Source organism: Protopterus annectens, chromosome 2.part0 (genome assembly GCF_019279795.1).
Source record: "Protopterus annectens isolate FY-2018-M chromosome 2.part0, PAN1.0, whole genome shotgun sequence".
In the NCBI taxonomy this organism is placed as follows: domain Eukaryota; kingdom Metazoa; phylum Chordata; order Ceratodontiformes; family Protopteridae; genus Protopterus; species Protopterus annectens.
The window spans coordinates 1,568,776,779-1,568,802,778 of NC_056728.1; the positions used below are offsets into that span (position 1 = coordinate 1,568,776,779).

A 26,000-nucleotide genomic window follows, 5' to 3' on the forward strand; every position below is an offset into this window, starting at 1 on the left:
ACTGCTCTCATATCCAAGATTGATATGCAAATGAGCCTCGTGTTCCTACCACGTGCCTTGGACTGTTCTCCCTAGATAATCCCCCCCCCCCACCCTATCTGGGAGGCATCCCGTGGTCATGGTGGCAACAGGGAGGGAAGGACCAAATGGTCTGCCTGTATTTAGATTGCTGGTCTAGGTCCACCAGTGAAGATCCTGTTTGCACAAATCTATTATAAGGATAGGGTGAGAAAAGGGTAGTGACCATTGGGCAAAGAGTAGCCACTGCAGAGCCCACACATGTAGTCTGGCCAATGGGACTAATGTTACTGTAGAGGCCATCATCCCTAACCACTTGAGCACCACCTTTGCTTTCACTTTCCTTAGAGGAAGTAAACTCAAGACTTGAGTTCCATGAGGTTCTGAATTCTTTCTACGGGAAGGTAAGCCCTCATTGATACGGTGTTTATTTCAGCGCCAATAAAATTCACATACCGAGAGGGTGATAATGCAGATTTTTGCCAATTTACTGTAATCCCTAACTGCAAGCAAGTTGAAATGGTAGCGTCCCTGGCCTGTAACAGTAGATGCCTGGTGGTGGCGGTTAGGAGCCAGTCGTCAAGGTATGGAAACACTTTGAATCCCTGATGTCTCAAGTGAGCAGTAACCACTGCCATGCATTTGAACACCCTGGGGGCTGTGGTGAGACCAAGGGGCAGGGCACGAAACTGATAATGACTGGCCCCCAGCCGGAAGCGTAAGTGACTCCGTGATGCTCTGTCCCATCTTGATATAGCAGCATGCATCTTGGAGGTCTATGGAGCACATCCAAACGTCTTTCCCCAACAACGGGAGTATCGACTGTAAGGTGACCATTCAGAACTTGGACTTCTGTACAGATTCATTCAATTTGCTGAGATCCAAGATGGGTCTCAAGTCCCCTGTTCTTTCTGGCACCAAAAAGAATCTGGAGTAAGTCTCTAATCCTACTTGGTCTGCAGGGACAGGTTGGATGACTCTTTTTACAAGCAACATTTGGATTTCTAGAGTTGATGAATCCCTGCGATTGGGTGGAACATCTGAGATTCGTCTGATCCGAGGGGATGGAGAAGAGAAGGGAATATGGTAACCTCTGGTAATTATCTTTAATACCCACTTGTCTTGAGTGATATCGTGCCAGGCTTCTGGGTATACAGATATATGACCCCCGACTTGCTCCAGAGACGCGCAGTCAGACCTCCTTTCAGAAGCACTGATAGGGACGACCATGAAAGGAATCATGGTCTCCCTGGTTCTGCGGGCCTCCCTTGCCTCTAGGGCAGCATCTAGCATTATTTCCTCCTCCTCTGCCTCTGGAGAAGGAATCACCTTGTGCATCCTGAAAAAACCTTGCTGACTTCTTGAACCACATTTTGCCGCCCTTCTGCCCTTTGGGACAGGGTCTAGAAGGAATGGAAAAACGCACTCCCACAGCAGACAGGGTTTTTCCTTCATGTTCATACCTGGTGAGTGTGTCCTTTACCTTGGTTCCAAACAATGAGGATCCATCAAAGGGAGCGCTGGTAAATGAAAGACTTAAAAGCCTCTGCAAAGTTACACAAATGCATCCAGGAGTGTCTTCTAAGAGAAACTCCTGAACCCGCTGCCCTACTCGCTCCGTCAGCTGCGTAAGATATCAGACTCGTGGAGGAGTTTACAATATAGTTTAAGGTAGACATCTGCGCACTGACCTTCTCAGATACCGCTTCAGATACGTTACCTTGCAGTCTCTCTCCCAGATCTTTTAGGAGATCTCTCTGGAGCCTTGTAAAATGAGACGGGTAGTTCAGCGATCAACTGTAAAAGTCACTGAAGAAAAGACACTCTTCCCGTACCTATCCATCATTCGAGACGCCTTGTTTGGTGGATGGACAGTGGAGGAAGTTTCAGCAAGTTCCTTTTTGGTGGCTGCTGCCACCACCATGGCATCTACTGGAACGCCCTTAGTAAGAAAGTCTTTGTCCTGGGGTGCTGACAAAAATGTATTTGGTCTTCTAGGAACCAGTTCCACAGAATCAGGAGATTCCCACACCTTTCGACTCACTACATCCAGTAGCTCGTCAAAAGGAGGAAACACCCAAGAGGCGGTGGGTTGAAACCTGAAAGCCTTCAGGTACACTGACTCCTCCTCAGAAGGGGATGTGGTGGGCCAGCCGCCTCTCTGTTTCAGGATCTCAAGGATATCTGCGAATGAGATATCATCAGAGAACGACTTGTGGGACTCTTCTGCCTCCTCAAGGTCAGTGTCTGATGTAATGGACTCATCAAGGGTGTTAACATGTTTCCGCTTACAAGTTTTCTTCCTAGGTGGCTCCTCAGAAGGGCATTCTGGGGAGACCTCGGAAGACTGGGAACCACTCATGGAGGTTTCCTGAGGCTGCGATTCTCTGCTGTGTTGGGAGAAAGAGGGAGCTGAGACTGAAGTCAGCTCTTTAGGGGGGAAGAGTGTCGGTACCTCTAGTTGAAACTGAAGACCTGGACAGCACACTCCTCATCACTTCGAAGGCCAGTCCTCACGGCTCCGAAGATGCCCCCCGCTCCGAAGATGCAGAAGCAGTCCTCGGCGCTGAGATGGACTACGAGGTAGATGTGGGGTCCAAGCTCATACGTGCCGAAGTACCAAGAGGTAGGCCTGGAATCGAAGAGGTTCAATTCAAAGCATCGGCCTCGGTCCCGACTGGAGAACTGAAGACCCTAGACCCCACGGACGGCACCGAAAGGGTTGGAGCGGATATCGGAACTGAGAGACCAACTGAGGTAGCTGGAACAGACCTTTCCACAACCCGAGGAACCGATATCTCTGGCTCTGAACGCCCAGAGTGGCTCGGAGGAGGAACATCAACAGGGTGTAAAGGCACATTAGGCTCCGGAGCCAACTGGGACGGAGCTGAAAGTAAATATGCCAGCGCCAAAGTCTGAAGCAGTCTGCGCACCACTCTCTCAACGTTCTCATCAGAAAGGCTCTTAGAGGACCTGGAAGATAGAGTGGGGGACCTAGTTCACTGAAAGATAGGCGACCTAAGAGTCGGGGAGACCGGTCGGAGTTCAGCTGACCGGCTCCAGGACACAGTCTCAGTTATCAGCTCTGAAACTCTTGGAGCCATAACTGATGGATACACCATAGAAACCTCTGTCGGCACCGAGACCAGTGGAGCCGGCGAGGATGTTGTAATTTTGTCTGACGGCTCTGATGACACAGAATGAGTGGGAGACTGCCTTTTCGTAGATTTGGTTTTGTCTTTCTTAGAGGAAGGAGATTTAGAGTTGGAGGATGAAGAAGCTAACTCCTCCTCAAAAGAATGCTTCAGTAGTCCATTCAAAATAAGTTTGTTCTACCTCTCCTGAAAAACACGGGGACTGAAAGCATGACAGAACAAACAAGACTCTTGGAGGTGAATAGCCCCCAAACAGTACACACACAGATCTATCCATTAAGGACATTTTCTGGGCACATTTTGTTCATTTTTTGAAGCCCGAAGGCTTGTGGTCCTTAGTATCTTTAGACATAGTGCAATAAACAAGGTAAACTAACAATGCACAATAACTCCTTTCACAGAGAAAGTCAGGCAACAGCAAGACAAACAGGGAGACAGAGGATTAGGTCCTCTAACTTAAACGGGCCTAGCATTAAGACAAGAAGACAGAGATAACCCAAGGACTAGGTCTTCTAACTTAAACAGGCCTAGCCCAGGGTAGACATATAACAGAACCGAGGACTAGGCCTTTAACTTAAATGGGCCTAGCCCAAGGTAAAAGGAAAAGGAACAAGAACAAACAGCACAAGCGAAGCGACGCAAGGGATACACAACAGGCCAATGGAAGAATGGCCAATCAAGCACAAACAGTACAAACAGTAAACGGCAGCAAAATGTCTAAGACAGACAAGTAATGCGAAAATACACTAAACTAATATAATACAATAATTTTTGTCAACAAATAGATAGAAAAACGTATTTAAAGTTGTCACTTAGCCACGGCCAAGAAGAAGCATGTCCGATCTCAACGAGTGGCAAACGAGATCTGGGTTAGTGATGCATGATGGGATACTGCCTAGCCACGAGCCAACCAGAAGTTTTTGAGCTAGAGTAATGGCAGAGTCGGAGCCGAGGTTCGGCTCCGATCCCAAGAGTAAGAATGAAGGCAAGATAAGACTACAGAACATGAAAGGTTTTGAAGTCTTACAACACTATCGGAAAAAAATATCCAAGTTATATACATTATTATTATAATAGGATATACACCCAGATAAGCATATGTATTTTATATATATATATATATATATATATATATATATATATATATATATATATATATACATACATACACACACACACACACACACACACACACACACACACACACACACACACACACACACACACACACATATATATATATATATATATATGGGTCTACTACAGTTGATTGAAAACTCACTTGACTGAAAATGAAATTACTAGGACCACTACACTGAAAACTCACCACTGAAAACTCATTTCTTTGAAACTCATTTCGTTGAAAGTCATAAATGGCCTTTTCCCCACTGTAGTGCAACCCTGGAGTTAGTATATAAAGAAAGGGTGGGTGTGGGGGGCTATTGGGAGGTGTGGGGGGCATAGCATCCCACATATTATAAACATTTTAAACTATACAGTGATACTTACAAGTGCAATAAATGTTTCCAAAAGAGAATATATAACCAAGATATGTGGGGGGCATTGCGCCCCCACCTTACTTTATATACTAACTCCAGAGTCGCACTACAGTGGGGAAAAGGCCATTTATGACTTTCAACGAAATGAGTGTCAGCCAAGTGAGTTTTCAGTGATGTGGTCTTAGTAATTTCATTTTCAATCAAGTGAGTTTTCAATCAACCGTAGTAGACCCATATTTATATATATATATATATATATATATATATATATATATATATATATATATATATATATATATATATATATATATATATATATATATATATATATATATATATATATATATACATATACATATATATATATATATATATATATATATATATATATATATATATATATATATATATAACTACAAGCAACAATAGAAAGTCACTAGAAAATTCTGAAAATTCCACAAAATTACACACCAAAAAACACTATAAACTAGCCTAAATTCCTACTACAATATACTAAATGTAATAATCTAATTACAGACCTAAAGGAAGAAAAGGTCAATCATCTTTCATTTCTCATGAAAAAAGGATAGAGCTCTCAGTAAACACATCTGGTTTGACTGGTGGCAAAGGAGACCTGAGGTAATTCAGACATGAAAGGGGAATTGTGGGTAAGGGAGGAGTCCAAGAGGTCAGACCAAATATTCTGGTATAAGGTGCCGTGGTGGGATCCAACATCCTACATGCTGAATGAGAAAAAAATAAGACAATATCAAATGAAATATTCTATTCATAAAGAAGCAGATAGTATTCTGAGAGATAAACCAGTGTGGGAGTGGAAGAAAAATATTACTATAAGTAAGGGTATACAAAATAGGCAAGCAAGGGCTACAATTTACTGCAGGAAATTAGCAAAGAACCCAAGGTACTGGGAGCAAATAACCTGAAAGGTAACGTAGCGGAATGAGGCTAAGCAGAAGTCTGGACTGCAGATTAGTTACTGCTTTCCCTATTAGTTTAAATTTGTTTACCAGGGTAGATCACTGATCAAACAATGACTGATTACAGGCTCGGGTTATATCATAATGTAACAAAATAATGTACAGTACCCAACTAAAAAGAAGTTATGTACTCACCATAATGTTCCATTTTGTGTTGTCCAGTTTCATTCTTCTTCAACCTGTGGGTCTTGGATCTGAACCTCAGATTCAGGTTCAGGAGCTCATACATGAACTTTGGTTCCTATAAGCGTATCAGTCAGGTCTTTCACAGCCATGGGCAGGGGGAAGGAGTGTGGGAAGTTTGAGAAAGAATGAAAATGGACAACACAGATTGAACGCTATGGTGAGTACATAACTTCTTTATCTGATGTTTTCATTTTCATTCGTTCCTCAACCTGTGGGACACAGTAACATTGGGGGGGGCCTCATGGAAGGATATTCCGGAGCACTGCTGAACCAAAGGTAGCTCTATTTCTACAGGTAATATCTAGCTTGTAGTGTGACACAAAGGTAGGAGAGTTTGACCACGAATCTGCTGCACAACTATCATCAATCAAGACTAAAAACCAAAAGCCTTGGGATGTTGAAGTGGATATGATAGAATGGGCTTTGACTTGTGTGGGCAAAGATATACCCTTAGATGCATACACAAAAGAGAGGCCATCTATTAACCATTTGGCTAACGTGATCTTAGAAACTGGTTTTCCTTTTCTGATACTGGTAAAAGATACGAACAACTGATCATGACTTCCTGAATGATTTTGTCCTGTTCAGATAAAAACATAGTTGTCTATGAACATCTAATAGATGAAGGAAATACTCTCCCTTGTTTGAAAACTGGGAAACAAAACTGGTAGGTTGATGGATTGGTTAATACTGTTCTCTGTAGCAACTCTGGGTATAAAGAAAGGGGTGGTACATAAAGTGACTCTGTCTTCATGGAAAATCAAATAAGGAGGTTTGGAAGACAAGACATAACTCAGAAACCCTTCTAGCAGAAGTAATGGCCACGAAGAAAGGTTTTCCAAGAAAGGAATTTCAAACCAACTTTGGCCTAAGGTTCAAAAGGTGGATGGACTAGTACCTGAAGAATCATACTCAGATCCCAAGGAGGGGTGGGATGGGATCCTTAACAGGAGGTAGGAGCAAAAAGGTACCTCTAAGAAATGATTTGCACAGTTTTGAAGAAGCCAGCAAAGAAAAATGTTATCCGATGTGATAATTTGAAATGGCTGCCAGTTGCACTTTTACAGTTGAGTAAGTTGCCCAGTTTTTGAACGTATCAGCAAGGAAGTTTAAAACCACATGAATGGGAGCAGTAAAGGGATCCAATTGCTTCTGTTGAACCCATATGGGGAATCTTTTCCATTTACTCTCATAAAAACTTTCCTAGTGGATGATTTGTGGGATGAAATCAAAATCTTTTGGACGGTGGAAGAAAGCCTGGAATGTCTAGCCATCATCAGAATTTGAGAAACCATGCGGTTAGTTTTAGGTCTGGGAAATCCGTGAGAGTCTGTCCTGATGGGTGGGACAGTAGATCTGGAACTGGTTCCAATGTTCACGGAGAGCAGATAAGATAAGACCAGAGGACGGTGACACTGGCTTGCCAAGGCCAGAAAGGAGCAATGAGGATTACTCTGCTCTTCAATCTGTGTGCTTTCTGAAGAAACCTGGGAATTAGAGGTAGAGGCGGGAATATGTAAAGTAGACCGGGGGGGGGAGGACAAGCATGAACTAGAGCACCTCTTGGAGACTATCCCTGAGAAGGGATCAGGGAAAAGAACTTGCTGCATTTGTTGTTGTGCGGGGACACAAACAGACTGCAGCAGAGTTGACCCTATTTGTGAAAGGTCATGCTTGCCACCGATTGTTATAGAGACCACTCATGAGGCATCATCAAGACTCTGCTCAGCCTGTCCACTAAAGTCCCCCGGAATGTGAAATGCAATTAGAAAGCGGTTTTAGTTTTAGTGAAGCGTTGTCCAAGTCTGACTCCATTCCTAAGTCAGATCCTATCAAAAAGAAAAGCCACTTGGTACCGGTGTCCCCTACGGCACCGGTGGCTCAAAAACATAAGACTGTGGTTCCGACTGCCTCCATGGAATCGAAAGCAAAGTTACTGAAGTTACAACTTCAAGAATCCTCGGCACCGACTATTGATACTATGGTGCCTTTGGCACCAGCATCAGTGCTGGCATCTTTAGTTTTTAGCTCCATGCTGACTTCCGTGACAGCATCACAGCAGGCGCTGCCCACCCCCTCAGTGCCGAAACCAAATAAGAATCTTCTTCCCAGGATGAGGTATTCACTGTCCATAGACCCCTTTGTGGGCCTGTTGCCCAGTCCTCCCTGGAATGACCCAAATCCCCTTCAGGTTTTTCAGTTTGATCCTCCAGGAGTCTCTGCGAGGTAGATGTGAGATCGGTGGATCAGCTGTTGGTGGCCAGAGGTATCCCTGCCCTTTTTCAAGCCCCTCTCCCTTCTGGAGTTCAAGTATTTTCTCCGACGACTCCTATGCTGTCTCCTCTCTGACTTCTACCGAAGCTTTGGAGTCCAGAACTTTAATCCCCCTAGTACTAGCTGCCTCGGTGCCGTTAGGCATCTCTACCTCAGCACCGAATGTTGCTGTCACTTCATTGCTTCCCTTCTTGGAACCGACAGTTTCTCAGGGCCGAGACTAAGCTGCTGGTTGTGAGAGTCTTGGATTGGCTCCTGTTTTTTATGCGGAGCTGACCTTGGCTCTTGGAACTTTGTCAGTTGCAAGTCCTTCCCTGGCTCCTGCCTCGGAGGGCAGACTCTCGGAGTGGGTGACCTCTGTTCTGAGGTGGTCTCTCTCAGTTCCGGGCTCTCATTCCTCTTCAGGGGACCCTGCCTTCCAGGTTATGGAGAGAGCTTTAGCTTATCCAGGCTCTCAGCTTGTTTCTCCTGCACTGGAATGTCATACTACAATATCTTGTGGTCCAGAGTTGACACCAATCCCCACCACAAGACAGTGAGCACTGAAGCGTCATTACCCCTGGACAAAACCCCTTTTCTTCTGAGTCTTCCTCAGAGATCCCCACTGAGGACCCCCCCCCCATAAGATGATGTGCAAGAGAATGCACCTAGATTATCTGAAAGAATATGTCACCAAGGACATGGATTTCGATGAAGGGGAAGGTTCCCCCTGTCAACCCTTGAGGATGTAATCTTTGGAGATACCCTGGAGATCATTATGCAGATGGGTAACTGGAAGCTCCAAGACCAAGTCTCAGAGGAATTCATGTACTTGCAAGTGTTCTGTGCTCGATCATTTACTTCCTGAGAGACCCCACCCACTGTGCTCGATCATTTACTTCCTGAGAGACCCCACCCACTGTTCATCTTAAGTTGATAGCTCAGTGGGTCTGGAAGGCCCTAGATTCCACAGAACCTATTCCCTGTAAACCAGACAAAATTCTCTCTCTGCCGGAGGATCACCAGTATTGCGCAAAGGGTTTAGCAGTGGATGCCATGGTAGTGGTGGCTGCCTCCAAGAAGGAACTTACCGATGAGAGTCCTGCTGTACATCATCCTAACGAGAGTCTAAAAAAATCTAATCTAAAAATAGAAAAAAGTCTATCTTCACATACACGTGTATAAACTTCTAACATCCGATTATGTGAACAAATCAGTTTTATGAACATCCATCGCCCAATTATTTCCGATAATCGATGTTCTACTGTACACTAACTACATCAAGCATCTGACAAACACCCATTCACATATGACAACTCCCAGTAATCTACTGGAAAGGAATTACACATTAAATAGGAACACCAAAACAGTATTCCCTTTAGTTTTATATATAATAATGGCATACGTTTATCAACCAGAGGAAAAGTTGTGTTTGATAAATTAATAGAGTTGAAGCAATTTGAGGAGGGAAAAAGGCAAGAGTTAATTGGGACAAGTTGATCCTCCCACTACAGCCAAGTTATTTAGGATTAGCTTACACAACACAAGCAAAAGGTTCTAAATCAAAGTGAAAAAGGATGATAAAAACAGAACGTTTCAGGAACAAGAATATAAGATTTCAGAAACATATCCTTAAGAATAACCATCGCCATTACACAGAATGCTATACTCAAAGTAGCGAAGTCTTCCAACAGCCAAGTCAATAAGGGAATGGAGAAATTAGATTTTGCCAACAGGGATGACTGCAAACATGGGTACAGAAAATAGGCAAGAGGAGACTAAAATTTACTGGAGAAAACTGGCAAAGGAACCGTGGTATTAGGAACAAATCTAATTAGGAACAAATCTAGAGAGGGAGATGTAGGAGAGTGAGATAAGGCCAAGCAGAAATTTGGACTGCAGGTTATAGGCTGCCTTCCCTACCATGGACTGATAAGAGTATAGGCAAAGAAAAAGGGCTAGGGTAGTACTAAATCAAAGAACTGCTCTGGTTCATTTTTAGTTGAGTCTAGAACAGAAGCTGCAGTTAAAGGGATAATTAGGACATATAAAATATTACATAAAAACTATAACAATCAATCAGAGAATGTTAGAAAAGATTGGGAAGAGAGACTGAAAAGGCAATTTACAAAGAACAATGTGATGACATCTATATGTATTGCAAGTACGCAACAGAGTCCATAAGGTTTGGGATTACTGCTTGGAAGTGTTTGCATAGGTATTTTTATACCATAAGCAATAACCAGACTTCAAAGAAATTTTCCTTAGGTAGACAGCAATTGTTGAACGCGCGATTAGAAAGTTTTTTTTTCCACAGTGTAAGAACTGTCAAGTTTTAAATATTCCCTGCAGAGTACTCTTGTCAGAAATGCTGTGGGAGCAAATAACTAACTATGGAAACAATTCTTTTAAGCTGGGACACAGGATCTGAACTGTCTGTACATTGTAAGGTTTTTCTAAAGTTAATGCTACCGGTTACCAAAAAGCAACACTAGAAAACAGAACTCAAATTATAAACCTACTGTAACTGAAACAATGAATATTGTAAAAGAGAACTAAGATGGAGGTGGGACACTTAGAAAAGGAAAACAAATTATACACAAAACGTGTGGAAAATACATGCAGAATAAGGTTCAGGAAAAAGTAAGGATTAAAGAAGGCAGGAATTGAGCAATTTATTTAATGTTGGAGTGGATGAATTGTTTGAAAGAAAGGTGATGTGATGCATGTATATGAAAATGCAATCTTTTTTCTATTAATGTATGTGGACTATGTCTTCAATGATAATACGGGCGTTTAAAAAACTTCTAGCAGGAGCACAAAATAATCTTGATCAAAGGGTGGCCACGGTGGTGCAGCGGTTAGCGCTGTCGCCTCACAGCAAGAGGGTCTTCGGTTCGATTCTTGACTGGGGTGCCTTCTGTGCGGCATCTGCATGTCCTCCCTGTGGTCACGTGAGTTTCTTCTGGGTGCTCTGGTTTCCTCCCACATTCCAAAGCCATGCAGCAGCTGGACTGGACACACTAAATTGGCCACAGGTGCAAGTGAGTGGTATGAATGAACTACCACATCAGGGTTAGCCACCCGGCAATGTATAACCTTGGCTCAAGATGATTGTCACTGCTGAAGTAACACCTCGACCCCGTGTGCAAAGAGGGAAAAGGGGGTTGAGGATGGATGGACAGTCTCAAGCAAAATGATAAATTATCGCCTTGGATAAATCAGACAAACGGGGAAAAACAGTTACATTTCACTCATTTTTATTTTTTAATCGGTCTGTCATACATCAACAAATTCACATACCTGCTGCCTCTGGAACTGGAATTTTGCCTTCAGAAACATTTAACTGCAGTAGTTCATCAAGAGCCAACTTGGCAGCATTTGCCTTTGCTTCTTTTTTATTTGGCCCCACACCAGTCTTGTAATTATATCCATCTATCACCGCACAGAATGCAAAGTAACAGCCGATAACATTCCCTAAAATATAAAAATAACTGTCACAATTATTAATTACATCATTGCTTGAATTAATATTTCCCCCTAAAACTGCTTTATCTATGGAAAATATTAAACTCAACACTTAAGAGTACATACAATCATTCTTATGCATCATACAGGGGAAACTCAGCACTAGAAAAGGTAAGTATAGGATAATGTCAGCCACACTGTACAAGCCAATTTTTAATCTGTACAAAGTTAAAGACTAAGTGAGACAACAAGAAAGGGGAATGTGCTCAAAAGTAATACATGCCTGCTACATTTACTACCAAATTACTAGCCCCTAATATGACAACTTAAGTTGGTACTTTTCCGTTATTGGGGCAACACTTTCGGTCGCTGAGTTCTGAATATAGTCTATTTTCATGTCTTTAAGGTGTCCATCTTTTAGGTGTTCATCTTAACATGTGTATAAAAAGTAGAAGTCATTTCTTTCTTTTTGAAATAGTTTCCATACTACACATGCTTGCAGTAACACCTTAAAGACACAAAGATACACTGCATTCGGAGCTCAGCAACCACATGAGAAAAATGTTGATATAAAGCTTATGTCATCTACCAAGCAACACTTTGCAGCAATCTTTGAAAGTGTCCACGGCTCAACTGTGCAGTAATAATATAATTTCTTTTTGGGTAAGTGTCCCTTATTTTCCTTCATCTCTGTATGATTCTTACTGCTATTTACAAGACAGGCCGGCGAGATGAATGTGTGGGGCAGGACTGACAGAGGCTTCGCATGGGCGGCTCATTGGAACAGACTCTTCAGAACAGTGGAACCACAGTTAGCTCTACCCCTGGAGACCATGTCTAACTTGTAATGAGAAATAAAGGTATGAGGATTTGCCCACGTAGCAGCGGCACAGATAGAATCCATGGACAACCTAGACTGGAAGGCTACAGAGGTGGCCAAAGCCCTAGTACAATGACCTTTCGGTTTGATAGACAACTCTTTGTTCCTTAGTTGATAAATGAAGGTAATAATGTGAGACAACCACCTGGACAGGGTCACTTTGGAAACTGGAAGACCCTGTTTGCCCTTCGCATAGGAAAGGAAAAGTTGGTCCGACTTTTTTATATCCTTCGTTCTATGCAGGTAAAAATGCAATTGTCTATGAACATCCAAAAGGTGTAATTTGTATTCTGCCTTGTTGGTGTGGTTAGGGAAAAACACAGGGAGGTCTACAGATTGGTTTAGATTATTCTGTGAGCAGACTTTCGGAAGGAAGGAGGGATTAGTTCTCAGAGCAACCCTGTCCTTATGAAAAACTAAGTACGGAGGACGAACACTTAGTGCCTGAAGTTCCGAGACATGTCTGGCTGAGTAATAGTTACCAGAAAGAGAGTTTTCCAAGATAGAAACTTAATGGAGCAGGATGCTGCGGGTTCAAAAGGGAGCATAATCAAGGAGGTTAGTACCAAATTAAGGTCCCAAGGAGGAAGGGGATCTCTCACTGGGGGCCTAAGGAGAGTAGTCCCTCTGAGAAAGGCTTTATACAGCTTATGAGACATAATGTTTATATTAGAAAAACCGACATGAAAGTTAGAGATGGCCGCTAGTTGAACCCTGATAGTAGCAGAAGGCGGACCCTGAATGAAAAAGCTCTGTTATGAACTCCAAGATTTTGTGAACTGGGGCTGAAAAGGGATCCATGTTCCTAGCCTCTGCCCAACAAGAGAAACGTTTCCATTTGCTAGCATAAGTCTTCCTAGTAGCGGATTTGTGAGAGGAGACAATAATCTCACGCACGGCCGGAGAAATGCTGGAAAGCTTGGCTAGGGTCGGAATTGGATCAACCAAGCTGTGAGCTGGAGTGTTTGGAGGGATTGTTGCAGCTCTCCTGATTGATGAATCAGCAGGTCTGGAATAGGATCCAGAGTCCAGGGCTGCTCGAGGAGGTAACGGTGCAGGAACAGAACCCATATCTGTCGAGGCCAGTAGGGGGCAATGAGGATCATTTTGCAACCCAACGGTATAGCTTTCTCTATGAGTTTGGGTATAAGAGGGAACAGAGGGAAGGCATAAAGAAGTCCCTGAGGCCAATCGTGGACTAGAGCATCTCTGGGAGGGTGACCGGGAAGTGGTAAAAGGGAGAAGTAGTTGCTGCATTTGCTGTTGAAGGGGGTGGCAAACAGATCGCAGCAAGGCTATCCCCATTTGTAGAAGATCAGATCCGCAACTACCTGATTCAGAGACCACTCGTGAGGCATGAGAATAGCTCTGCTGAGCCTGTCCGCTATGACGCTGAACTTCCCAGGGATGTGCATCGCAATCAGAAATCGTTGGGAGGAAATCGCCCAATGCCAGAGTCTGAGTGCTTCTCGACATAGGGGGTAGGACCTGTTTCCGTCCTGCTTGTTGATGTACCACACCACTGACACGCTGTCCATTCGAATTGCAATGGTCCCAGAAGGGAGACAGTCCTAAAGGGCTTGCAACGCTAGGAGCACGGCTCTCATCTCCAAGATATTTATGTGCAGATGGTACTCATGAAGCTGCCAAGTGCCTTGGACTGTCCTGCCCTGATAATGCCCCACCCACCCTATCAGTGAGGCATCCGTGGTCACTGTGGCAACCGGAGGAGGCTGGATGAATGGTCTGCCCTAAGATACTAGTGGGGAGACCATCCACCAGGAAAGGTGCCTTTTGCATGTTTCTGTAATCATCATCATGTGAGACATGGGGAACTGTTGAAAGGACCACTGTGTGAAAAGAAGCCACTGAAGAATTCTAATATGAAAATGGGCCAGAGGTATCAGAAGAATTGCTGCTGCCATAGAACCCAGAGTTTGAAGGACCAACCTGACTTGTACCCTTTTGCAGTGCATGAGGATATGAACTTGCTGCCGAATTGTGGCCACCCTGTCTGGCAGTAGCCTTGCGGACATACTTCTTGTATCTAAATCTGCTCCTATATAGGTAATAGATTAACAAGGCAGATTTTTTAAAATTTATAGTAATGCCTAGATGGGCACAAATTGTAATTGTATAGTCCCTGGCTTGAAGGAGTTGATGCCTGGTAGCAGCAGTAAGGAGCCAGTCGTCTAGATAAGGAAACACCTGGAATCCTCGATGCCTCAGGTGAGCTGTGACTACTGCAATGCATTTGGTGAACTCCCTGGGGGCTGTGGTGAGACCAAAAGGCAGAGCTCTGAACTGGTAATGACTGGCTCCCAGCCGGAAGCGAAGAAACCTCCTTGAGTGCCTGTCCATTTTGATGTGATAGTACGCATCCTGAAGATCTACTGAGCACATCCAATTGTCCTGAACCAAAAAGGGTAGAATGGGACTGTAGCGTGACCATCCGAAAACTTGTTCTTTGAACAGACTTGTTTAGTCTGCTGAGATCCATTATTGGTCTCCAGTCCCCTGTCTTTTTGGTACCAAAAAGAACCTTAAGTAAGTTCCGGATCCATGTTGGTCTGCCAGGACTTCCTGGATGACTCTTTCTAGCAGTCTTGAAAGTTCTATGACTGCTTGGGCCCACAGATTAGGTGGAACATCTGGAAGGGATTTGCTTGACGGTAAGGGGGGTTGAAAGAAGGGACTTATGTAGCCTCCGGATATGATTTAGTGTACCCATTTGTCTCGCGTTAGGTTTTGTCAGGCTTTTGGGTACAGTGAAAGTCTTTCCCTGACTGCCTCCAGAGGTGGGCAGCCGGGCAACTCTTCAGGGATGCTGGAAGGGCTTGTCAGAGAAGGATTCTCTGCTGCCCTGGTTCTGCGGACCCCCTCTGCCACGAGGGCGGCGTATGTTGTTGTTTCCTCCTCTGCCCCTGGAGGAAAAATCACTACGTGTGTCAGGCGAGGCTCCCTGGGATTTCCGAAACCACATTTTACCACTCTTCTGACCCTTGGGGTATGGTCTGGAGGGAGTGGAAAAATGGACTCCGATGGCAGAGAGTCTTGCTTCCTGTTCACACCTAGTCAGAGTGTCTTTCATCTGTGGTCCAAAAAGAAAGGAACCGTCAAAGGGAGTGTTCGTGAACGATGCTCTAAAGGGTTCCGCAAAGTTACACAGCCGCATCCATGCGTGCCTCCTGAGGGCCATGTCTGTACCTGTGGCTCTACTCACACCATCAGCTGCATAAGAAATGAGCTTCATGGAGGAGTTGACTACAGAATTAAGGGTCGCCAGCTGAGAAGCCACTTTAGCTTGAGCCCCTTCTGCTGATGAATCCTGAAGGGTATCTCCGAGCTCTTTCAGGAGATCCCTCTGAAGCCTGGTAAAATGGCATAAGCAATTCAGTGACCTCATGGAAAAGGTTACTGAAGCAAACATTAGCTTCCCGTATCTATCCATGGTCCTAGACTCCTTGTTAGGAGGATGGACAGAGGAAGAAGTTTCTGCCAACTCCTTTTTAGTGGCTGCTGCTACCACCATGGCATCTACGGGAACACCCTTAGTAAGGAACAGTTTATCAGGGGGTGCAGTGTTAAACTTGCCGGGTCTCCTCGGGGTTGGTTCCACTGTATCCGGGGCTGACCAAGCCCTTCGAGCCACCACTGACACTAGTGGATCGAAAGGCGGAGAAACCCAGGAGGTGGAAGGTCGGGAACCGAACACATCCAGGAATACAGATTCGTCCTCGGTAGGGACTAGGGCATTCCAGTTCCCCCTCTGCTTAAGCATTTCTAGGATGTCCGAAAAGGAAACATCTTCAGAGGGGGATCTCGAGGACCCTTCCGATTCATCCAAATCCGTATCCGAAGTGACAGACTCGGGGGAGTCAATGTGCTTCCTCTTGCACTTCCTCTTCAGAGGGGGCTCCTTTGAATGATCAGGGGAGGCTGCTCTGGAGTGCCGGTTCCCCACGCTTGGGGTCTGGAGGAGAGGCAGAGGTTGCCGCAGGTACTACAGGGGACGGAGCCAGTGGGGTCGAAAGTGGAGCTGACTCAGAGGCCAGTACGCTCCTCATGACATCGAAGGCATCCCTGCCACGATGCAGAGAAAGCTCCGGTTCCGAGGAAACAGGAATCTTCCTCTGCACCAAGGGAGACTGCTCCGAGGCCGATGTAGGAGCAGAGCTCACCTGCGCCGATACTCCGAGAGGGAGAACGGGGTCAGACAAGGGTCTGATGAAACTCGCCCCCTTGGAGCCAACAAGGGAATCTCGGCACCCAGATCCCTCGATGGATGGCACCATCGAGGGGATCAGAGCAGACGACTGAACCGAAGGAGAAATCGTTATCGGAGCCGACAGTTCCACGATTCAAACCCCAACAAACTCCGGCTCCGAGCTCAATGGAGTTGGAGGAGGAACATAGATAGAAACGGACGGAGCAGACACCTGTTGAGGAGGGCTGGACAACATTTTGGCCAGTGCCCGCGACTTCAACAACCTACTGACCACTCTCTCCACGTCGTGATCCGAGAGCCTAGAGGACCGAGAAGAGTGGGAGGATCTGTGACTGCGGTCACTCTGCAACAGGGGAGACCGAGGAGCTGAATGTATAGACTCTAGAGAAGGGTACCTCGGCCTCTTGTGGGTCCGCGATGGCCCAAAGGTACTTCTGGAGCCGATGAGGAGGCAGTCTCCTCGGTTCCGGCCGGAACCGAAGTAGTAGGTAAGGCTTGGGCCAATGACGACTTCGAGCTGGGAGCCGACAATTTGGTCATTCTGGGAGATTTCACAGGCTGAGCCTTGGCTGGTGAATCCTGGGGCTTAAGAAGACCCCTCAAAATAAGCTTATTTTTGCGCTCCTGCAGAACTCTTGGGCTAAATGCATGGCATACAGAACAAGAGTCCTGCAGGTGCACTGCGCCTAAGCAATAGAAGCAAGAAGTGTGCCCATCTGTCAGAGACATTTTCTGACAGCATGAGTCACACTTCTTGAATCCAGACACCTTGGATTCTTTAGACATATCCACAACTAGACAGATACTACACTGAGCTGTTTTGGCCAAAAGGCCGAATAGCAAAACTAATACTAAACACTATCCACTACCAAAACAAAAAACACACAGTATACTACAGTTAAAGATAGTGAAGCCTCTAACTTAAATGGCTACCTAACAATCAGAAAGAAAAAGGGCTTAACCTAAGACGCTACCTACAAGAGGAAAAGGGGGAGGAGGGGGAGAACTCTCTAATAAAAACGAGTTTTAAGGGAAAGCTACAAATACACTAAACTACAACAAACTAGTTAGCGACTATTATTTTAAACAATAAACTACCAGAAAAAACCCTAATCTACAGAAAAAGTAGTTCAATAAAACTTATACAAGCCTGAGCCAGTAACAACGAACCTCACAGCTGAAGCGGCAAATGAGATCTGGATAGCCAGCGCTAGGCATCATGGGATAAGGGGTAGCCTCGAGCCAGTAAACAGTTCCCGAGCTATAGAAGATGGCCGAGTCAGAGCAGAGGATCGGCTCCGATCCCAACAAGCAAGAAACGAAGGCAAGATAGACAACTTAACATTGGAAGTTCCAACTTTCTGGAAGGATTATAGGACTGCCCGGGGGGGGGGGGATCCTTCTTAGTTATTTAGCCTCAATAAACTGTCCTTGCGCCGGGGAGTTCCTTATTTTTTTTTTGAAACTCCCTGTCATTTCTTTTATATCATACTAGCAGCTGGCTGAGATTGTTTTCCTTTTTAAAGAAAGTTGTGGGGGAGCACTGTAACCCTTGGCAAACTTGGAGAAAGACATCTGAAATATCTGAGAGATCTTTTGAAATGGCTTTTATCTCTCATCATACCATTTAATGGCCTGTGCAGAAAAAGATCCAAACACTAGTTCTCTATCCAATGGGGAATTCAAAATTTAATTTTTGATATCCTCTAGGAGGTTTTGGGAATGCAGTCAGGAAAATCTCCTCGTTACACTTCCAGTGGCAGCAACCCCAGAGGTGTCATCAGCAGAATTATGTGGGCATTTCAAACACTGGGTAGTCAATTCAGGCACAGAAGAAATTACAGTTGTGTAAGTGAACTTACCATAACAGTTGATGTTCGAATGATCACTGCTGCAGTAGCCTAAGCTACATGGGTTATATCCTGCATAAGATAACACAGCTGGCCAGCTTCTAAAGCTTCAGGGTGCATACTAAAATACTTGTAAAGTGCAACCCTTTCCAGAAAGCCATAGGCGAAGCAAGGCCCTGGCAGAATGAGCTTTGACCCTGCCTGGATTAGTTTTGTTGAGGTGAGAATAACAAAAGGTAATAGCTTGAAAAAGATATTTAGAAATAGCCTGCATTAACAAAGGTTACCCCTTTCTTAGCTTCATAAGTTCGAAAATATTTGCTCTGTAAAGATAGTACTATAGTTACCTATGGACATCCAAGGTATGGAGTATCCTTTATCCCTCATTTTGGGGATCAAGAAATAAGAGTGAGATGGAAAGACTGGCTTAAAGCAAACTCTGACCCCATTTTAGACATAAAAGGATTAGTTTTCAAACACACCCCGTTCTCTGTTGAAGATAAAAGCCAACCCATCTTTAGAGCTTGCAACTCAGATACTCTTCCTGCAGAGGTCAGAGCAACCAGTAAAACTGTTTTCCATGTTAAGAACCTCAAGTCAGCCAGATGAGCTGTTTAAAATGGAAGTGCTAGCTTCTCTAACATAAAATTAAATGTTCCCAAGGAGAAACCACCAGTTTTCTTGGAAGTCTTACGGAAAATTTGTTTCAACAACATTTTGCCATAATGAACCTTTCTAGAGTAGCAAGACTAGACTAGGAACTCACACAAAATACTGTAAAACCAGAGAAACACTTGTCCTGAACGGGTACTGGTTGTTTTGATAAGACCAACTAGAAAAAAAACATTTCCATTTGTTTACATATGATTTTCTAAGTAACAAGCCTTCTTGTCTCCATGAGAACCTGCTGCACATCCTCAGAAAATAGCTGTCTAAAGGTATTAAGAACTTATCATTCAGGTGGTCAGTTGCAGTTATTTGGGGTCAGGATGCATCAAACCTCTCTGGGTTTTGTGCGAGTATAAATCCAGTCTGTGTGGAAACATGCGGTAATTGCCCCTGGCCAATTCCAAAAGAACACAGAAGCACTGTTGCCTGAGCAGAAAGCAGTCATCACAATGGTCTTTGGAGAGTCCTGAATCTTTAAAAGTACCTGGGATATCAGTGGAAAAGCATACAGGAGCATTCCTGTACAAGGGAAATAAAAGTCATCTATCTTCCAGACCTTTTTGTATGGAGTCTTGGAATAGAATTTTGCCAGCGGAATGTTTAGAGGGTAATCAAAAGGTCCTATATGTGGAATTCCCCAAAGTCAGATCAAATCTTTAAAGACCCTTTGATTCAGTTTCCATTCCTGAGGGTCTGTTCTGGTCTTGCTCAGACAGTCTGCTACACAATTTTGCTTTGATGGAATGAAAGATGCCTACAGAACGAGACTGTGCTGTACAGCTATATTTCTTGGTAACACTGCTAGTCTTTAGAAGAGGCGAGATCTTGTTCTCCCTTACTTGTTTATATACCACATCACTGTGGTATTGTCTGTAAACACCTCAAACGTTCCTGGGGACCACTGGTGATTTAGAGTGGAGAGCCTTTACAAGAGCTAAAATCTTTTTACATTTATGAATTCTGATCTGTCTTTCACATCCCAGAGACCTTGCACTTGTACTCCCCTTGACTGCAATACTGGCTTTATTTGACAGGATGCCTCTCTAGCTAGCCTGCTATTTCCAGCACAGAGCTACTCCCACACCTAGGGTCTTTTACGCAAGACTTGGAAAGCTGTGAATTGTGAGTAACTAGCTTTTCCAAAAAGGAAAGTATTACTTCAATTCTAATTAAGCATTTAAGTTACATTTATAGTGACCTGTGTGGTGATACTTCGTTGTACTGTTTTCTTAGGTTCATAGGTTTATACTAGGCTATCTGCCTTAAGGCATTTATAAGCCTAGCCCAAAGTTTTGTGGCTTACGCTACCCCTTATATGAAAAAATACTGTGCCCATTAGTTTGTTGTGCCTCTGTCCAGCAGTGACACAGAGATGATTCCCGGGGTAAACCTACGATCTCCCATCCACAGGTCAAGATTTCTCTTGAACAGAGCCAGCGAGGTGCTCTGCCTCACATGCACCGGGATTTTATTCCACAGCATATGGAGTCTCTGAGTGATAAATCTATCCCTCCAGCACGTCCTATTTATATTCGTGCTAAGGTTTAAGTCGCTTGCTCTAGTGGTTTTGGTGGATTTGGATTTTTTGAGGTGGAGCATGTCCATTAATTCCGGGTTGGACATGGCCTTGTATGTCAGGCACATGTCACCTCTGAGCAGACGGTATGCGACTGAATAGAGCTGGAGTTTCTTCAATCTGGCAGCATATGACAGATTTTGGAGTCCCTTTATCCTTTTGGTGAGGAACTTTTGGGGTCTCTCCAATTGCTGCAGATGCCGGGTGAGATGCATCCCGAATGGGGCATTGTACTCTATCATTGGTCTGATAAGTGAAGAGTACAGAGGAACAATGACCTCACTAGATCTGGATGTGAATCCCTTCATGATCAGGTGGGCAATGTAGAAGGTCTTTCTAACCACTTTAGCAACGTGAGTGTCAAAAGAAAGGCCACTGTCAACCTGGGTCCCCAGGTCCCTGATAACCTCTTCTGTGCTTAGTGGATTGCCACCTATATGGTAGCTTGGGGTTACCTTGTTTTTCCCGAAGGGTATGACTATACATTTTTTGGCGTTTAACTTCAGGCCATGGCTCTGGCACCAGCTATCTGTTTCCGTGAGTCCCTACTGAAGGACATCCGTGTCCAATGCACTTTCCACTATGGCGCCCAGTTTGCAGTCGTCTGCAAACTTTGTCAGCCAAAGTCCTCCCATGTTGGCCTGTACTTCTGAGAAGTAGATGCCGAACAATAGGGGGCCAAGGACCGAGCCCTGTGGGACACCACTTGTGACCGGCTTGGAGTCTGACATAGCGCCAGCAACTCTAACCCTGTGGGTTCTGTCCTTAAGCCAGTTTGCAACCCATCTTGTGACATATGGGTTTATATTTAAGCTGGTAAGTTTTTCTACAATACCCGAGTGGGGTATTGTGTCGAAAGCCTTTGCAAGGTCAAGGTAGGCTGTATGGACTGCCTTTCCCTCATCAATGGCCTTGGTGACTGTTTCGAAGAAGTCGACCAAGTTCAAAAGGCATGATCTGCCCTTGATGAAGCCAAACTGGGTCGGGTCCAATGTCTGCAAGTCCCCTATATCTTTGTTTATGAGCTCCATTATGATCCTCTCCATAGCTTTGCAGACTAGACGTGTTAAGCTTATGGGGCGGTAATTCCCAGGGTCCGTAGAGGCACCGTCTTTGTGGAGTGGGACCACAGTTGCCGTACGCCACTCCTTGGGCACGTATCCTGTGGTAAGGCTGAGATTAAACAGCTGCCTTATGTGAGGGTTTAATTCCTCATTTAGCTCGTGTAGCACACAGCCGGGGACACCATCCGGGTCCCATTGATGCTGTGTTTTTAGCTTTAGAGAGAGCAGCTTTCACCTGCGCATTTGAGATGTCTGGGAGGCTACACTGTGCTGGGATAGTTATCTCTCCTTTAGGGGGGGATAGGGGGGTGAAGTTTGCACTGAACCTGTCTGCCAGTATGTTGGCAATGTCTGTGGGTTCAGTGATTTTTGTATCATTTTGGACTAATTCTGAGCATATATGGGAGTTTCTACCCAGGTTCCTAACATAGCTGAAAAAGGCCTTATGATTGTCCTTTGAATCCATGGCAAATTTTCTCTCAAAATTGGCCTTAGTTGATTTTATGAGTGCTCGTATTTTTTTACTAATAATGATCAGGGGTGACTTCCCTTTTATGGATTTTGTTCTATCATGTAATAGCTTTCTCCTCTTATTGTAAAGTTTGTTAATGGCTGGGGTCCACCAGACTGGATGTTTGCCCTTTGTGGAAAGAGTCTTGGTTTTATTTGGGATTGCCTGATCCATGCAGTCCTGGAGGTGTTCATAGAAGGCATTTGTAAGGGCTTCCGCAGCTTGGGTTGTGGTTTCCACTGGCTCAGGGGCCTTGAAGGATACCACACCAGTCTTGAGTAGTGTGAAGTTTGCTTTAGAGAAGTTCTTCACTGTGGTCTTTTTTGTTTGGGGTGGGGGCGGGATGTGGATTTCCAGTGAGATTAGTTTATGATCAGATCTCACCAATGAGGGATATACTTCCGGTGTGGAGCATTCTGTCTCCATGTTTGTGATAATGAGATCTAGTATATTTTCTCCTCTCGTGGGAACAGTGACTAGCTGTTCCATGGCAATTGAATTTATGAACTCCAGGAACCATTGGGCTGGAAAGTTAGGGCTTGAGTAATGTTCCCAGTCTATATTTGGGTAGTTGACGTCACCCAATATGATGGTGTTTGGAGATGCATTTATACCCTCCAGTGTCTTCAGGAAGGCTGTGTGGCGTTCCTGAGTTTGAGAGGGTGGCCTGTAGCATGCTACAATTTGCAGAGCAGTTTTGCCTATGGTTAGTTGCACCTGGATGGTTTCCGAAGCTTCGTGCGTTGCCACCAACCTGGAGGTGTGGGTATCCTTTATGAATATGGATACACCCCCTCCTTTTGTGGTGTGGTCCGGGTTTTGGGGCCGGAACGCATGATATGAGGTAAAACCTAATAGTGCCGGGGTGCTCTCAGGAGCCTTGAACCAAGTTTCAGTTACAGCACAGACATCGATGTTCTCCATACTGAGAAGGGCCTCGAGTGTGTGCATTTTGAGATTTAGACTTCTGGCATTGAGCAGCATTACCCTCAGTTTCGTCCCATTTTTGATTTCTAGGGTGGTAGGTTTAGAATTTGAGCCTTGCCTAAAAAGGCACTATGGGGTGGCAAGAGCCTTAGCCAATATCCGGAATCCCAGGGGTGACAGGTGCAAGCCGTCCCTTGCGAAGCAGCGTGGCTTGTCAAGCATGTCATCCCAGGCAGACAGACACTGGATCCCCTTTGAATGACACCAGACATTAAGCCAATTGTTAAAGCTGATCATCTTGTCTCTATATTGTGGCATCATTCTTGGTGAAGGAAGGATACTGCTCAGGGTCAGGGTCATACCTGCCTGGGCTACATAATCAGAGAGCTCCTCTATGTCTCTTTTCATGTAGTCCAGGGAGGTACGTCTCAGGTCGTTCACACCAGCATGGACAATGACTGTGTCATATTTGTACTTGCCGTTGAGTGACCCGAGTGCTTGTGTTATGTGGCGGATTCTAGCGCCCGATAGGCAGCTTACTGTGACCCTCTCCTTGTTCAACCTGGTGAGTGGGACATCAGTGTGTCTGACTATGGAGTCACCTATGACAAGTATGTTTGGTGTTGTATTTGGCCTTAAGGGCTGTGACTGCTTTGCACACTGATTTTGTGGTTTATGTGTTGCTTGTGGGGTGTCTTGAGGTAGCAGTTGTTTGGGTGTCTGCTTTGGAGGCCTCTGCTGTTTAGGTAAATTTTTGCTCAGAGCCTCCGAGTATATCTTTGTGTGTTTATGTGTTTGATTCAGTGGTGTGGTAGCATTATGTGAGGCTGGTTTTGTGGTGTGTGTAGTTGCCTTCTCCTCCTGTCTGGTCTTGCCAGTCCTGAGTTGAGAGAGCTCAGCCTCCAGTTTGGCTAAATAGCTGCATCTCTCGCAAGTATTTGTGTTATGTGGGAGGAGGAGAGGGTTGTCTGTGTACATGAGGCAATTGTAACATTGCCTCAATATTCCCAGATTCACCAACTGGGCAGGAGAGGACGCCAGCATCAGGCCCTTCGACATGCTAGAAAAATTAAGAAGTTAGGTATGAGACTGAATAAGAGAGGACTTAGTAAGGAAGTGGGTACTCCTGGGGGGGGGTTCGCAAGTGAGGGACTTTGTATAATATAGAAGTGACAAGTGCTGAGCTTTTTTTTTTTTTTTGAGAAGAAAAAAAAAGAAAAACTTTTAGGAACAAGTGTTGCGCTTTTTAGTCAAGGGATATGCTGTTTAGGTTACTAGTAGAGCAGTTCTAAGGGAAAAAATGAAGAACAGATTTTATGGAGCCAGAAAAAGTTTAACCTTGTTAAACTGGCGCTGCCCGATGCTGCTCTAGTGGCAACTCCGCGCTAAATCATGCTAAAGTGTGCTTTATAGCAGGGGGCTGGAAAAGGCAGGAAATGACCCAAAATGGCCACTGAACTACAAGTTACTATCTTAAACCACTCCTCTGAGGACAAACAGGCAGAGCTCAGTACTCCCCACTCCCACTGGTGAGTAAAGAAACTTCCCCCTGACCAAACAAAGAAAATGGAGAAGTACAGGAACCAAGACAAAGCCCAGGGAACAGCAAAATCTGATCACTGGAACAAACTAGCCAGGAAAGTTAGGAGAACAAGAATATTTTTTTGTTTTTTTTCAAGTTTTTTTTCACAGACAGAACAGAAAACACAATAAATGCTCTGCCTCAGGAATAAATGACTAGAATTACCTGTACTCAACTCCTTATAGTAATCTGATTTCCAAAGTCCCCCCCCCTCCCTCTTTCATTGCTACTGCCTGCTGTATAAGCTATTTATGTACTCTTCCCATCCATTCTTATCTACAGATTCATGATACTGCCTTTTTTTCCCATGCTTTAGGCAAAAATGTTGTGTGTCTGCATTTTCAGTATGTTCTAGGACCTTAGTCTTGCATTATAACTTGCAGTCGTGGGAGGATTGTGTTTCTACATTATTCTGCATTTCTATTTCTACAAGTAGAATTACCTGTAAAAGCTATCCGTTCATACTTTAAACCCTGCCGAGCCATATTCTTGTAGTTTAATTCACAGTTGAGGCAGGACTATGTACTATTTCTAGGTTTGATCCTTAGTCATTTATTCCTGCATTTTTTTCATAAAAACTATTACTAATAAATTTCTGCATAGACTGGTGCCTTGAACTGTTGCAGAAATTCAGCAATGACAGCATGATCTCTGGACCAGTTTCTGCTTCACTACTTTTATATTCTGCTTAAAGTTGCATTCTGCGTCTGTTCCATCTCCACTAACACCTTAAGCTAAAGTTTCTGAAAGAGGTCCAATATCAGCTTTGACTGGATGGATGCCTCTCGAGCAATCCTGCTTGTTCATTGAAAATAGGACAGTCTCTGGCCTCAACTCTTTATAGTAATCTGATTTCCAAAGTCCCCCCTCCCTCTTTCATTGCTACTGCCTGCTGTATAAGCTATTTATGTACTCTTCCCATCCATTCTTATCTACAGATTCATGATACTGAGTGCCCACACAGCAAATCAGTATTCTTCTTGAGTAAACTTCCTTTAACATACTGTATCCTGCTCATTTTCCTAGAGCTCAGCGAAGCATGGAGTCCTACCTTGCATTCCAGAAGTGCTTTCCTTGTATAGCAGTTACATCCAAAATTAAGTACCTTGGATTGCTAAATCATACCTGCTTAATTT

General features: G+C 44.4%; 1 protein-coding gene across 6 annotated transcripts in view; it reads right to left on the bottom strand.

Annotated features, from left to right (window-relative positions):
- Window positions 1-26,000, bottom strand: part of ADAD1 (adenosine deaminase domain containing 1) — a 2,301,686-nt gene that overhangs the window by 1,552,050 nt on the left and 723,636 nt on the right. For all 6 annotated transcript variants that reach the window (XM_044061675.1, XM_044061674.1, XM_044061678.1 and 3 more), the window contains one exon: window positions 11,413-11,586. In XM_044061675.1, coding sequence (XP_043917610.1) covers window positions 11,413-11,586 — 174 coding nt within the window. The remainder of the gene's footprint in view (window positions 1-11,412; window positions 11,587-26,000) is intronic.